This window comes from Canis lupus, chromosome 1, assembly GCF_048164855.1.
Source record: "Canis lupus baileyi chromosome 1, mCanLup2.hap1, whole genome shotgun sequence".
NCBI classification, from domain to species: Eukaryota; Metazoa; Chordata; class Mammalia; order Carnivora; family Canidae; genus Canis; species Canis lupus.
In genome coordinates, this window is record NC_132838.1 from 96,005,329 (window position 1) to 96,021,038 (window position 15,710).

The 15,710-nt window shown below is 47.4% G+C and overlaps 1 protein-coding gene and 1 long non-coding RNA gene across 5 annotated transcripts in view; both read left to right on the top strand.

Moving 5' to 3' along the window:
- The window catches only part of LOC140641315 (uncharacterized), an 84,075-nt gene extending 80,030 nt beyond the window's left edge, over positions 1 to 4,045 (top strand). For all 3 annotated transcript variants that reach the window (XR_012037860.1, XR_012037861.1, XR_012037858.1), the window contains one exon: positions 1,601 to 4,045. This is a non-coding gene — a long non-coding RNA (uncharacterized lncRNA). The remainder of the gene's footprint in view (positions 1 to 1,600) is intronic.
- Positions 4,046 to 13,391: 9,346 nt separating this feature from the next.
- SPTLC1 (serine palmitoyltransferase long chain base subunit 1) overlaps positions 13,392 to 15,710 on the top strand; it is a 65,087-nt gene continuing 62,768 nt past the window's right edge. For both annotated transcript variants that reach the window (XM_072840978.1, XM_072840968.1), the window contains exon 1: positions 13,392 to 13,544. In XM_072840978.1, coding sequence (XP_072697079.1) covers positions 13,488 to 13,544 — 57 coding nt within the window. In that variant the 5' untranslated portion in view covers positions 13,392 to 13,487. The remainder of the gene's footprint in view (positions 13,545 to 15,710) is intronic.

Genomic DNA, 15,710 nt, shown 5'->3' on the forward strand with positions numbered 1-15,710 from the left:
AAAGTACAATAGAGTTTCACATTCAAAAGTTAATTGAATTCAACTCAGTCCAGATTTGAGATGAAGGGAGTGACTGCAAGTCTTCATCTGGAAGGGGCTGGGCCTTGCATTTGTGATCTTCATACAATATGGCAAACAAGCTGACTTTCCAAATCAGGAAAATGTGGGGAGTGGGGAGGGGACTGATAGGGATGATGAGGAGCTCAGAGGCCGCCCCCCCCCAGCTCCCCAGAGCATTGCCCTGGTTCCCCTACCACTTCTTGGGGCTCCTCTCTGAGCACCTACAGATTGGGCCAACATGACAGCCCATGATGGGCTCTTACACTGCCTTTGGCCCATTTCACACGTGGCTGAGTCTACCCTGCCTCCTAGGTAGATTGAATTCAGGTCAACCAATTCCGAGGCTCACCCACAGAGTCAAAGGCCTCGCCAAGGCCACCAAGGTGAGGGGGCAGTAGGGAATCTTAGCAAGTGCTCTGTCAGACCCTGTTGGTGTACGGATCAGGTAAGGAGCAAAGGTCAAGAAAGGCGGGATGACTCACCTGAGGGCACTGATTGAGCGAGCACCACGCACCAAAGCATGGTCAGTGGCCCAAGGGTCACACTTGTTCACTCTGCCAGTGTGAACTGTGCTAATTGTCTGAGTCCTTCCTTGAAACCCCAGTCAATGATGTGGGAGGAAGAGGCGAGATAAAACCATAAGCGTGTCCCAGAGTCCTGGTCATATTTTTGTTCAGAGTATGGTTGAATGCTTTCTTCATCCTACATGACCCAGATGAGGTCACTGGCATGCATGTCTGATTGCACCTTGGCTGGAGGTCACATCAGGTCACCTGGCCTCTCCCTGAACTGGCTCTGAGTACATCCTCCCACAACCGGAGGAAAGCTTTCTGCCCTTCTGTCCTCAGTGAAACCAGAACTTTGCTATTGACAACCACCTCCAATCATTACTGTCTCTTACTATGCGAGGTGCTGCATATATCTGAAACCATTTTATCTTCTGATAATCCAAGAGGGCATTCCCATTCCCATGGTATAGACAAGGAGGGGGGAAAAAAAAGAAGAGGAAGGCAGCGGAGGGATTTTTTTAAAAACCTGCCAAGACCCTAAAAGCCAGGACTGGAGGTTGGACCTCCCCCCCCAGGTGGGCTTCCCCGCTGTCTCCATCCCAGCTCCAGATGTGGAACCGCTGCCGCCCTCCTACCTCCTACAAGAATCCCACTTCAGTTGTTTTTTAAAATGCCATGCTCTTATCACAGCTGGAACCCCAGCCTCAGTGTCCTTTCCTAGCAGGTTACTTTGTTTCAGCATCTTTGTCTAACAAGGAAATGTCATCCAAGAAAAGGAGGGAGAAGACAGGATTGGGGTGGGATTTAGTGGAGCAGAACCTCTTTAAATCGGGTATTTGTTGCGGTGTGTGGCAGCACATCCGTACACACGCACACATGCACGGAGGAATGTGTGTACCTGCAGGGGTGTGTACCCATTTCACCCGAATGTATCAAACTGGTGGGGTTCCAGTTGCCCCTTAATGGGGCTTGTTGGGGGTTTTTGAGTTTTTATTCTAATTTTGGTTAGTTAACACCCAGCATCATATTAGTTTCAGGTGTGCGAGCCAGTGATTCAGCCCTTCGTGCAACCCCCGGTGCTCCTCAGACCAGCACACTCACTCCTTGATTGTGCGTGAGTCATTCAGAAACGGATGGAAATGCTCAATCTCAAATGCTGCTTCCTGAATGAAAACACGCCACTGACCCACGTCACCCCGGGGAGCGGGCACCCGTGACCGTGATCGCCTGGCGGGATGTGAGCAGCCTGACTGCTTCTCGCCGCTGACAGCGTGTGACCGGAGGACAGGGCCCACCCGCGCTCTCCCCTCTACCGAGAGCCTCTCTGGCTTCGTCCACCGCCTCCTCACGTGGCCCAGCTCACGTCTCTTCCAGGAGGTTTGCTCTGAGCAAGCTCACAATTCTGCTTCTCCATTGTGGGAAACCCTGCTGGGCCCTGCACTGACCCCCGCCGTGCCCGCTGGGGTGGTTGTGAGTTGCTGCGTGAATCAGCGACCCGAAAGCTCCCCGCACCAAACCTACACCAAACCTGCACCAAATCTGCACCATGCTGGCTGCTCAGAAATGACGACCAGGGGGATTTGGTTTGAAAATAACACAGAACACGAAGCAAAATAAAAGGGAAAAATGTAAGATTTTTTTTTTTTTTCGAGAAATCTTCCATTTTAAAACAGCAGGGTTTTCCTGGACATAAACCACAGTAAGCATCTAGCAGGTGTCAGGGTGGTGCCCGGCACAGTCCTGAACACTTGGTGTGTGCAGCTCCTTTATCCCCACAGTCACACAAGGAGGTGACTGTGGTGTCATCCCTGACAGACAGGGAAACCAGGCACCAGGGTTTGGGAAGTCACCCTAGTTCCCACAGTGAGAGAGGGAGATGTGGGGCTTGGCTCCGATCATGTAACCACCCTGTGCCCCCTGCTCCCTGACACTATGCACAGACTTGGGGCGTCGGGAGGTCCCCTTCTCAAGGCCCAAGGTCCAGCATGGCCATGTGGCTGAAGCCTCCCCGGGGGTCCCCTGGTTTTGGAGCTCCCTGCCCAGCCCAGCACCAGGACGCAGCCCCGGGATGGGCCAACCCAGGTCACCAACAGGCCTTTCTCTTACGCTGACTCTTCCTGGGGGTCCCGATTCATTTCTCTCTCTGACTCCTCCGACCTCCGGGGAGCTCCTCATCTTTAACGTGCTAAGGAAATCAGATTCTGTATTGTTTTGTTGTCTAATCAAAGTCTACTTTGATTACATTTTGTTCCCTTTGGAAGAACAGAGCAGCATCCACCCCAGAAAGGCAGGCAGAGGGCCACTGGAGCGGGTGCCAGGCCCATGTCCGGCCTGATGCAGGAGCAGCACCCTGGGCCGCAGTCATGGGCAGGAGGAGTCCCAGGCCTCTCACCCCAGTGAGCCCCCCATCGGCCTCCAGCCCTGCCACTGTCTAGTGCCATCACCTGCACACTCCCTGGCCACACAGGGGTCACTTGGACGCCACATGCCTCAGTGAACCTCCAAGACACATCAGGCACCAGGAGTTTTCTCCACATTCCAGGTACTGACCAGATAGGGCCCTCGGGCCCTTTGCAGAGAGTCTACCACGATAGCAATATTGCAGGTCATCAATTGAAAGAAGATTCTCACTGAAAACCAATGCAGCCATTGGAAGGGACCTTCCGACTCCGCCCAGGATGAGGAACAGAGAGAGATTTACTAAGGACCTGGGACTTCTGGCCCTGGGGGTGCCTCTGCCCCAGGATCCCCCAGAGCTGCCCCAGCCATCAGCTCCTCCCCCACAGAGGACCAGGGGACAGTCGCCACCTGTGACAGGGCACCCAAAGGACAGTGACACATGAGGGGGACTAGCTGCCTGCTTCTCTGCGCCTCGCTGGGTAAACAGCAGGACTTCAGGGAGGACCGTCCAGTCCCTAAGAGGAGAGGCCACTGGGCAAGAGCACAAGGTTAACATGATGAAACAAAATATCTATCACCAAACACAGAGAGGCTCCTTTTTCACAGCCGGGTTCTGGGGCCCTGCTGGGAGGCTTTCCACAGTCACCTTATCCCTCTCCTTCTGGCGCTCAGGCATTTCTTCTGGAAAATGACTGAGCTTGAACCTCAAATGTGGCTCTGGCTGCAAGTGGCCGAGTTGTCTGGCAAGAGCAGTACTGTATGCTGAGTGCTTACAGCTGCACTGTGGAATACCAGCCACGGTGGGACCACACCTGCCAGGGCCTGACCACTCCTGTCAGCGCTCTGCGTGTGCCAGCTGGCCTAATTCTCACAACGGCGCATCCCTCTCTAACAACTGAGGAAACAGGGGCACAGAGATGTTATGCAACTCACCCAAGGCCACACAGCCAGGAGATGCATGAGAGACATCTATAAGCACAAGCCATAACTTAGAACCATGTCTCCCCTTCTTTGTAATAAATTCTGAGCGCTGAGCACTGCAGGGTGGGGATATTAATAAAATGCATTTGTTTCTAGAGCTCACTTTTGTCCTCTTTATGGGAATTCACTTAAATCATGTCAATCTGAACTTTTTTTTAAAGATTTTATTTATTTATCTATGAGAGACAGAGAGAGGTAGAGACATAGGCAGAGGGAGAGGTCCCCTGTGGGGACCCCGATGTGGGACTTGATCCCAGGACCCCAGGATTGCATCCTGAGCCAAAGGCAGATGCTCAACCACTAAGCCACCCAGGTGCCCTTGGACTTTTTTTTTTTTTTAATGAGTAACATAGTTATCTGAAACTTGAAGGATGAGCAAGCTTCCATATCCTTATAAATTGCTTATTTGTAGCATCCTAAACTGAAAGTTAAAAAGTTCACCAAGCATAAAATAAACTCCAGTTTAAGCAAAATGAAACGTACCATAGGAGTAGTTTAAGGTCACCCCATTGAAGTTTTTCAGGATTTAAGGTCCTGAATAATTTTTTTTAAATGCCTTCAGTGTTTTCACAGCACCAGCCTACAGAGGTGGGGGGAATTTCAGGGAGCAAACCGCACCATCCAGAGAGTTACTAGTTATTGATGGAGTATCTATTAGGTACTTGTGACTTTAGTGACAAAGATACTGTCACAGTTCACATCTTTGGTGGAGAAGGCAGGCCTTAATCCATGCATGCACACTTACAGACCTCAGTTTTATTCCATGAAACCAAGAAATCCAGGGTTCTGAGACAGCACATTGCTCAGTGGGCAGCTCCCCGAGGAGGTGGTTTTTGAGCTGGTATCTGAAGCATGCGTATCTCACGTGTTGGCTGGAGAAGAGAGCATTCCAGGGACAGAGTATACCTCCTAGGTACACGTGCCAAGACACTCAGAGGCCAGTGGGGATGGTGCTCAGAACACAAGCCTGGCTAAGGACAGGGCTTGATCTGTTGGTGTGGCACACATGTTGGCACATCCAGTCCCACACACCCCTTTCCTGAAAACAGAACCCCAGTTAATCCAGGCAGTGGGCAAAGACCCCTTGATCACCATGAGGACAGACCACAGACCCAGAGGATGAATCATAATTGATTGGCTAAGTCTAACCCCTTTTCCTAGTAACTGGTCATGGGGGTGGGCACATGGCCAGTGCTGGCCAGTAAAGTATAGAGTGAAGAAGGCTGGAAAGTTACTGGGAAAAATCAGGTCTTCAGATAAAACCTCCGAGCTCAAGAGAAGAGGACTTTTGCCCTGCCTCTGTCGTCCTACCTGCCTGTGACTGCATGGCACGGTGGTCATCCAGAATCGGTGACAGTCCTAACACCCCAAAGCCACCATGCCGAGGATGGCACAATGGAAACCAGAAAACGTCTAGGTCTTTGACCTTGCTGAGCCATTGATCAAATCCTGGAACTGCCTCTCCCAGGCATCCTGGTATGTGGGGTCATTGAGCACCTTCAGGCAAGTCATTGCTGGCCGGGGACCCTCTTGCTCACAAATGCAGTTTGAACTGATTTACATGGGAAAGCATTCATCTCAGTGATGCACCATTAGGTCACAACCCACCCCAGAGCTTAATGGCATGAAGACCCGTGTGTTATTATCTCTCATGGTTCTGTAAATTGACTGCCCAGATGGGCAGTTCTTGTTTGAGGGCTTGAGGTCTTTGCAGATGTTGCAGTCATAGGGAGGATGGGGCTGCACTCGCCTGAGGGCTCACCTGGGCTGGATGCCTAAGGTGCTGCTGGCTGGGACCTGAACTGGGGCTGTCAACCATCGTGCCCATGCATGGCCTCTTATGTGGCTTCAGTATCTCCAAGTATGGTGGCTGGTTTCCTAGAGTGAGCATTCAAAAAAAAGGGGGGGGGGGCGATTCCTAGAGACCCAGGCAAAAATAGCAAAGTCTTTTATGAGCCACTTCCAGAAGCCACACAGAATCATTGGTCAAAAACAAACCCCAGGTTCAAGTCCCTGCTCCGCTGTGTCAGGTATACTTGGACCCAAGCTCGAGCTTATAAATAAACCCTCGTGTGTTTGCATCGGGAAAAAAACAGAAATAAAAACAAAAACAAAAATCCCAGAGCAAAGCCAGATTCAAGGTGAGACTACCAGGAGGTGTAATTTCATGCAATGGCCATCTTTGAGGACTAGCTATCATAGCATCAAAGTATTTTAAGTGATGGGTGGCATAGATAGTTGCTGTGTTGGACAGACTGGAGGAGAAACAAGATCAAGCTAAGATGGAGAGACCAGTGAGCTGGCTTTAGAGGATTGTGATGAGCTCTCAATATCTGTTCTGTCCCTCCTTTGTGTAGCCATGAGTCATCCCTTCTCTACACTGACTGACTCAGGAATGGGCAGACCCAAACCACAGCAGGCTGGGGAGACGTGGGCAGAGCTCTCAAGATCTCTGAGAAAGTTGGTTCCTTGCTCTTAAGAAAAACCATCAGGAGACCCATCTCTCTCTTCATCTAGACACAAAAATGGGATCCATCAGAGCTGATTGCTGTTGACTGAGGTCTTACGGCCAATGAGGAGTATTAGTCTTGAGGTGCTTTTGCAGTTGGTCTTGAAAAGAAGTTAATACTCTAGGCAGTGGAGCAGAGATCTCAGAAGAACCAGTCTCCAGTGGCTTTGTTGATCCACAGAAGCGGAGCTCTCCAGGGACGACCTGAACCTCGCTTTTTACATTTTTAAGTGAGGTGAGTGAAGAATGCCCCTACATCAATTTTGCAAGGCTACAGGTGTACTCAAAGGCGCTGGAGCAGGTGTCCAGAAGGACAAGGGATGGGAGTAGAAGTGCGAACCTGGTACAAAAAGGCAGAAATGCGTGGAGGGACGAACTACAAGTGATCTACACACTTAGCAGCCAGGATGACTCAGCTCACATCCCACGACACAACAGTACCGAGTTGAAAGCCCTTATGACACTAAGGAAAAGTTGTGGGAACGGGTTCAAGAGTGTATATATATATATATATATAGAGAGAGAGAGAGAGAGAGAGAGAGAGCATATAGTGTATATAGTGTATATATATACGTATAGAGTATATATATATATATACATATATATATACAGAGTATAAGAGTGTGTGTGTGTATATATATATATATATATATACACACACACACAAAACTACACATCTGACATCCTGTAGAGTTATGGGAGAATTAGGGGATTTTCATTAATTTTATTTTACTAACAAATCTTTTTGACTTTAGATCTAAACAGAAATCTCTACACATTACTTCACTGGTTCATACACATAAGTCACTAATAACAGTGACCTACAGGTAGCACTAAATATGTTAGGTAAAGTATTATAAAGGACAATGAACAATGCACTACAGTTTAATTTTGATTCTCCCCAAGTAGTACCTATATTACAGTTTAAGAACTCAAATAAAAGCACAAGGCTTATCACAAAAAAACATCATTCGTAGCCCATCCTACCCTGCCCCAGGTTCTCACTTCCAAAAGGCAACCATTTCTTTTAGCTACCTCTTGTGAAAACCTCCTGTGATTAAAGGGCACGCTATCCTGCCATGCATGATGCTTGCATTTTGCTGTTGTTCACTTACCGGTGAAAGCGAAGATCCCAGGGTCTCACCTCACCCCTCGCACACACTCCACCAGCTCCCATCTTCTCAGTGTCATTTCAGCCCATTTCTTAAAGTTCATTCTGCATGTTTTCATGACTCCATGACTTGAAATGTCGTTCACTACTAAACCCAACAATGATTTTATTTCTGTAAGGTTTTTCTTCTGGGTTTACTTGCTTCTTTTTCTTAATCTGCATGGTGGTGGACCCACCCAGGTCCATTCCTCTTAATCCAGTGTGACCTAGTCACATGGTAGGTAGGCCTGCCCCCCACACACACCTGGCTGCCCTCTGGGATCTCCTCCCTTTCTTTCCCAGATGAGCTTTTCCACATTGGCTTCTTTCTTGTTTGCTCCCTCATTGGGGAAGCTGTATATCACCCAGGAGCTTCTTGAGAAAACCCACCTCAGTAGCTCAGGGGCACTAACCTCTTCTCTCCTGTGTCTACACTCATTCCCTGGGGCTTTAGAATCTCTTCCAGCCACTAGACTCTCCGCTTTACATTTCTGTTCCCAACCTCTCCTCCAACTGCAGACGCCAACATCCACCTGTCCCTGGCACATCTCCACATGGATGTCCAATGCCCACCCCCAAACTTGCTCTCCTTCCATCTTCCCCATTTTAGAGATGGTGACACCATTCACACAGTGGCTTGGGCAGATGACTTTGGGGCGTCCCTGGTCTCCTCTCTCCCCCACCCCACAGCAGCCAATCCCACCAGCTCCACCTGCACGAGCACCGCCAGGGACTGAGCAGGAGCTGCACTCACCCCACACTGACCACACTCTGGGGCTTCTTGAACCCTCCTAGCATTCCCCATCATCTCCTTCTGCCTGCATCACTCCTTCACAAAGCACTCCTGGGTCTCCTTCCCTCACTTTACTGAGTTCTGTCCAAAAAATGTGTCTTCAGGAAGGCCTGCCCTGTCCACTCTCTGTAATTCTTCTTTTTTTTTTTTAAGATTTTATTTATTTATTCATGAGAGACATAGAGAGAGGCAGAGATACAGGCAAAGGGAGAAGCAGGCTTCTTGCGGGAAGCCTGATGTGGGACTCAATCCCGGGACCCCGGGATCATGCCCTGAGCCAAAGGCAGACACTCAACTGCGGAGCCACCCAGGTGCCCCGATTTTTTGTAATTCTTTATCTCCACATAGTATTTCATGACCTCAAACTGCATCTTCAGTGATATACGTTTATTATTTGACTCCCCACAACAGCATATGCTCCAGGAGGTCAGGGACATCACTAGTCTGTGGTGCAGTGCCCCAGGGAGTGCTCAGGAAATAGCTATTGATGAACAAATGAAGCAAATTCTAATTAACATTCCTTGAAAGGATCACTGGAATTCAAGCTGAAAACACTGATCTGCACAGGCGCATGATAAAATTAGTGGACTGGAATACCAACACCAGAAATTTTAGCAAGATGAAACATGAAAGGACAAAAGGCAGAAATTTGGGGGGGGGAAAGTTAATTTATAAAAGATAAGTATATGCATATAAAGAAAAAGTAGGTTTTGTATACTGTGATAAAACATATACAAAAAAATTTACTGTCTTAATTACCTTTAAGAATACGTTTCAGTGGCATAAATCACCCCTAGTGTGCTTAGGGACTCTGTGTACTTGTTTGGAAAAAATGTCTGTTGGAATCCTTTGCCCATTTTCTACTTGGATTGTTTCGTTGTTTGTTATTGAGTTGCACTCATTAATCTCCATGTATTCTGGATATTAATCTCTAATCAGCTATATAGTTTGCAAATATTAGGGAATTAGGGGGTGGGAAGAGAGAAGCAGGGTCACTCAAGGGGTCAGATGTCTAGGTTATCCAGGGCTTTCTGAAAGCGAAACCCTAACCTTAACCCCAACCTCAACCCTAACCCCTAACCCTAACCCTGGCCCCTAACGCTAACCCCAACCCTAACCCTAACTCCAACCCTAACCCTAATCCTAATTCAGTGGAGACAGCCTCATTTCTTGTCTGGCTGTGTTGCTAGTAGCTGTGTGATGCAGCGGGGAGTATGTTTATTTGAAACGGATGTCTCAGCAATCAAAAACTTAGTGCTAGGCACTCACATCATAGTATGTATATAGATGCATCCTATATTGTATAGTTATGTAATATTGGTTATATGATATATTATCAATATTCTATATCAAATTATACAATAATTATTTAATATTATGCAATATTGGCTAAATGGTGGAATCAGGAAGAGAAGAAAGTGGTTGTGTAATTAAGGATCCCGAGATGAGTACATCCTGGGCTGTCCACACGGGCCCGAACTCTGACGACAAGTGTCCTTAGAAGAAACATGGAGAAGAGACATACAGAGAAAGAGGAGGTTCCATGAAGGTGGAGGCAGAGACCTGAGCGAAGCGGCCACAAGCCAAAGGGCGCATGGAACCACCAGAACTAGAAGGAACAAGGGAAGATTCCCCCCTAGAGCCTTAAGAGCCCCCCAAGCAGCCCTGCAGATGCTTGGATTTTGAACTTCCAACTTCTGGAACTATAACAGAATAAATTACTCTTGTTTTCAGCTTCTCCCTCTCTTTCTGCCCCTCCCCCTGCTTGTGGTCTCTCGCTCTCACTCTCTCTGTCAAATAAACAAAATCTTTAAAAAAATAAAAGAAAAAGTTTCTTTGCAGATGTATCCCTTGAGATGAGATCATCCTTGGATTATTAGGATGGGCCCTTAATTCAACAACACATGCCTGCTAAAAGGCATATAGAGGACAGACAGAGAAGAGTAGACCAGACAGCGGACAGAGACAGGGATTGTAGTTATGCAGCCACAAGCTAGGGAAGACCCACAGAAGCTGGACGAGACAAGGAATGGCTCTTCCCCAGAGCCTTTGGAGGGAATGCAGCCCTACCAACACTTTGATTTTGGACTTCTGACCTCCAGAACTGTGAGATAATAAATTTCTGTTTCAAGCCACCAAGTTTGTGATAATTTTTTGGCAATCTTTGGAAGCAAGCGTGCAAAAGCCAGCAAAATCTGACAGAGTACCTGTTCCAGTTACCTACTGTAGCAGATAACTGCCATATAACAAAAGAATCCCAAAGCAGTGGCTTAAAATAATACCATTTATTTTGCTCACATATTTGGGGGTTGTCTGGGCTTAGCTAGACATTACTCATTCAGGGTCTCTCAGGGGTTGTAACCAGAGAGTGGCTAGAGCTGGGACTGTCCCGAGGGTATCTTCCCTCCCACGTCTGGAACCTGGATTAGTAGGATTCAAACAGCTGGGTGCAGGGGAAGCTCGGGGCCTCCTGGCCATTTCTTTCTCCCTCTACAGGGACCCACATGATCTCTCTACATGGCGGCAGCATTCTACTCTAGAAGCTATGGCAAAGATACGCCCAGCCTCAAGGGAAGAGAGCACAGGCTCTGCCTCTTAATGGGGATATCAAAGAGTTTGCAGACAGTGCAACTGATTCAACCCAAAGGAGATGGTGAAGTTGACCTCTCAGAGTCACCTTGCTATGGGGCACAAGGAAGTTGCAATATTTCTATCCCAGAAGCCTCGAGTCATCTACCCCGTGAAGGGATTCCTGGGAAACTACATGTGCCCACATCCTTTCAATTTTGCATTACAGCAGGAAACAGGGGCACCCCAACACTCCAGCAGGGTTGTGTAGTGCTTGTGCCATTTCACAGTATTGGGGATAGTCAAGATTACTCAAATAAATGGCATTGGGGAAATCAGTTGTTCCTTTAGGAAAAAATAATGATAAGTCCCATATGTCTCATCCTACAGAATATACATCCTACAGAAATATAATTTCCAGAGTAATTAAAGAGCTAATTGTAAACAACAACAAGCTGATGCAGGCATGGAGGAAAGCATAGGTGTGCTGGAGATACCCTTTCTAAGCAAGATCTGAATCCAAAGGCAATAAGGGAACACGCTGACACATGATGTAAAATCTAAAACATAGACAGAAGACAACATAAACAGCTAGAAAGAAATCAGGCAGAAACATCCCAGATGAAATAGGAAAAATATAAGATATTCAGAATGTAGAAAGAGCTCCTATAAATCCATAAGAAAATGAAAAATCACCAAAAGAAAAATGAGCAAAGGATCTGAACTGGCGATTCACAGAGGGGCTACAAATGCCAATAAAAAGTTGCTCACCTCATGAACAACCAGAATGATAAGAAAACTCAGTGAGGTGTCATTTAATCTCCATTAAGTTGGCAAGTTTTTAAAAGATTGATTACATCCATCAATGAGCTAGAGTATGGTTACACTTTCAAACATTTTAAAGTGTTTGAGCCATTCTGGAGAACACTATGGTAGTATTTACCAAAGTTAACACTGTGCATACTCTGTGGCCAAAACTCCACTTTGAGAATGATCTTCAGAAATGCTCCCACGTGAATGCAAGCTGGTGCAGCCACTCTGGAAAACAGTGTGGAGGTTCCTGAAGCAGCTAAAAATAGAGCTACCCTAAGACCCAGCGATTGCACTACTGGGTATTTACTCCAAAGACACAAATGTAGTGTCCAAAGGGGCACCTGCACTCCAGTTTTCACAGCAGCAATGTCCACAAGAGCCAAACTATGAAAAGAGTTGAGATGTCCATTGACAGATGAATAGATAAAGAAGCAGTGGTCTATATATACAATGGAATATGACTCAGCCAGCAGAAAGGATGAATACCCAGCATTTACATCGACATGGATGGAACTGGAGGGTATTATGCTGAGTGAAGTAAGTCAATCAGAGAAAGACAATTATGATATGGTTTCACTCATATGAGGCATATAAGAAACAGTGCAGAAGATCATAGGGAAGGGAGAGAAAACTGAATGGGAAAAAATCGGAGAGGGAGACAAACCATGAGAGACTCTTAACTACAGGAAACAGATTGAGGGTTGCTGAAGGGGAGGAGGTGGGGAGTTGGGGTAACTGGGTGATGGGCATTAAGGAGGGCATGTAACGGGATGAGCACTGAGTGCTACATGCAACTGATGAATCACTAACTCTAATCTAAAGCTGACCATGTTCTACATGTTGGCTAATTGCATTAAAAAAATATTCCCACATGAACAGGAAGATACATGCACATAGATGCTTCCTGCTGCATTATTGCTAACAGAGGCAGAAGTAGAAAACAACCTAAGTGTCCACTAACAGGAAAATATGTAAGTAAAATGGAACAAGAAATATGTATTTATAACAAGACGTAGTCTTCTTTAAGACGAAAAATGCAAGATTTATGGATGAATGGGAAAAACACCCCAAGAAAAAAAATAAATAGAAAAAAAAAGCAAATTGTATATCACTATTATCCCTAGGGTCCCAGTTAGATTTAAGACATCCAAGCCAAGTAAATAAGTGTGTGCACACCACATTTGCATGTGCCAAAGAAGGTTCTAGAAGGTTCCACACCAAAGTACTGCATGGCTTAATTCTCTCCAAGCATTGGTCTATGCAGGACACACCCTAAGTGCTCTATAAGAGGTTACATATGTTTATTATATATATGATATATAATAATTTCTGTATTTTTTATGATAATGCATTCCTGGGTTCCTCTGTCATTTAAAAGTAAAGAGCACATCTTTGATTACAGAACACTCCCCGCCCAGGGCAGGGGCCATTTATTATTAATGCCTCCATCCCGAGGGCCCAGCACGGGTCCTGGCACAACACCTGCCGGAGGAGCCCCTCCGGGCTCGCATCCCTCCCGGCCGCCAGGTGAGCTCCACGCCTCTGAAGCCTCGGGTCCCGCGTTCCTCCAGCGCGCAAGCGCCGAGGGGCGGGGCCCAGTCTCTCCAGCCCCGCCCCCAAGCGCTGCTGCGTCACTGGGCTGCGCCGCGCGCTGTTTGACGTGCCCGCGACCCGCCTTCCGGAAGGAAGCGCCAGAGGCTGACTATGGCGACCGCCGCGGAGCAGTGGGTGCTGGTGGAGATGGTCCAGGCGCTTTACGAGGTGAGCTTGGCGGCCCGAGCGGCCCACGACCATACCCAGCCCCGCAGGCGTGGGGCGGCTCTGGCGGACTGGCGGTCTGCGGCCCACGCGGGGTTGGCCGGGTCACGCCCTGACCCTCGGCTCCTCTGGCCGGAGGGCCTCGCGGGGGAGGCACCGGCGGGAGCGGGGACCCAGGGGCGCCTTGGGCTCGCGGAGGGGGCGGGGGGTGAGGGGCGCTCAGGAGAGGAGCAGGTGGGAGGGGGCCGGGAGCGAGGCTGGGCTTGAAAACCTGTGGGGGTGGAGAAAATAGAGCGGAGGATCGCAGCCGGGAAGGCCGTGGGGGCTGCGGGGCGGGGGACAGGGGACAGCGCTGTACACTGGAGTTCGGTTCTGTCGGGGCGAGGGGTCACGAAAGCCGAACGATTCAGGAACTGGGAGTACGAAATCGTTTCCCATTCTTCCACTTGCGCCCCCTTTTCTGTCCTGTAAAGAAACAACAATTTTTTAGAGATTTTTTTTTTTTTTTTAAAGGCTATTCCGGATAATTAAGGGTTTTTTGAAAGGCTGGCTGAGCCGCGCTACCCGGTGCAGGAGCCGTTCAGTGTAGTAGCCACTACCCACATGTGGCTGCTGGCCCTTGAAATGCGTCCGGTGCAAGCGGAGGGACTACATTTTTCATTTGATTTCGTTTAGATGTATATTTTTACACAGTTAGGTGGTGACGGGTGGCTACGGATCTAGAGGCGGGGGCTAGCGCACTGATCAAACAGGGCAAAAACTCCTGCGCTATATTATAGAGCCCCTCTTCATTGAAAGCGAGCCTCAGATTTTCTTCTGATAATTCTGTAAAACCTGAACATAGCTGCTTACTGGCGAGGGGAGACCCTGGTGTCTTCCACTGCGAGACTTATCAGGACTTCCTGAAAAAAGAATTGACAACAGATGTGGTGTGAGTGATGGCCCACCTTAACCTAATTATGGTAACTGAGATAAGAGCCTCTGAAATTGAAGGGTTTTTTTTGTTTGCTTGTTTTTTTAATGACCAATTTTCTGTTCTGTGTTGTTGCTTCCTTTTTGAAGGCTACCTAACTGACCAAGAGTGAGGTGTTCTCTTGGATGTGACATTCCCAGGGAAAGAAGCTGCGTTTGTGATTTTGATTTAATTCACTAGACAGTATCTCAGTTTTTCTTAGGATGATTTCTTTGTGGAGCGAGATGCTTAGAGACTTGGGCAGATGCTTGCCTATTAGAGTGCAATTGTTGAGAAAACCGAAAGAATGCTTAGACCACAGTCCTTATTCTTAAATGGATTGTATTCAAGGGGGATCAGTATGTTTAAAAATCATCTTAAAGAGAGATTTCCAGTCTTTTTTTTTTTTTTTTTTAAGATATTGTTTATTTATTCATGAGAGACACACAGAGAGAGAGGCAGAGGGAGAAGCAGGCCCCATGCAGGGAGCCTGATGAGAGACTCGATCCCCAGACTCCAGGATCACAGCCTGGGCCAAAGGCAGGCGCTAAACCACTGAGCCATCCAGGGATCCCCGAGATTTCCATTCTTGTTTCCAGTTTTGATATAGTTAGTGTGTAGAGTTTGAGGGGTCTTGTACCCAAAAGAGAAATAATAGTGTGTGTATGTGACATGTATGTAGTTAGAAAACTATTTGTGTATTGACTTAGATATTTACCTACATTCGAATTTGTCTGCTTTCCTTCTGTCCACATTCTAGGTTTTTTTAAACTATGAGGAATCATCTTCACTTTCTTTTTGTCTAATGTTTGAAAATGATTTGTAATTATGTTCTAAACGCCTCTTTTAAATGACTTTCCAGTGCCAGCCTGTTGGAGTGGATCACTTTATAACTGTGGTTTAGTCAGTTACAAAGGTCGGAATCTTCCACACACACCTAGAGTGTCTAGTTGTGCAAAACATAAAAGCCCGGCCTTTATCTGGGAAATGCACAGTTGAAAAGAAGACTTGGCATGGATAATTTTAGTAAGGTGTCTTTAGGCCTGTTGACATGGAACACACTGCAACTGCCTACTTTTGGGGAACTGCTATAGGAAAAAGACCTGCCATTCCTTTTGGCATTTATAAAGCTTTTTTTTTTCTCATCCAGGATCCAAGAAGGTTTTAAAGAGGCTTATCGGGGATTCGGAAAATATAGTAAAATGTGCAAAACTCCA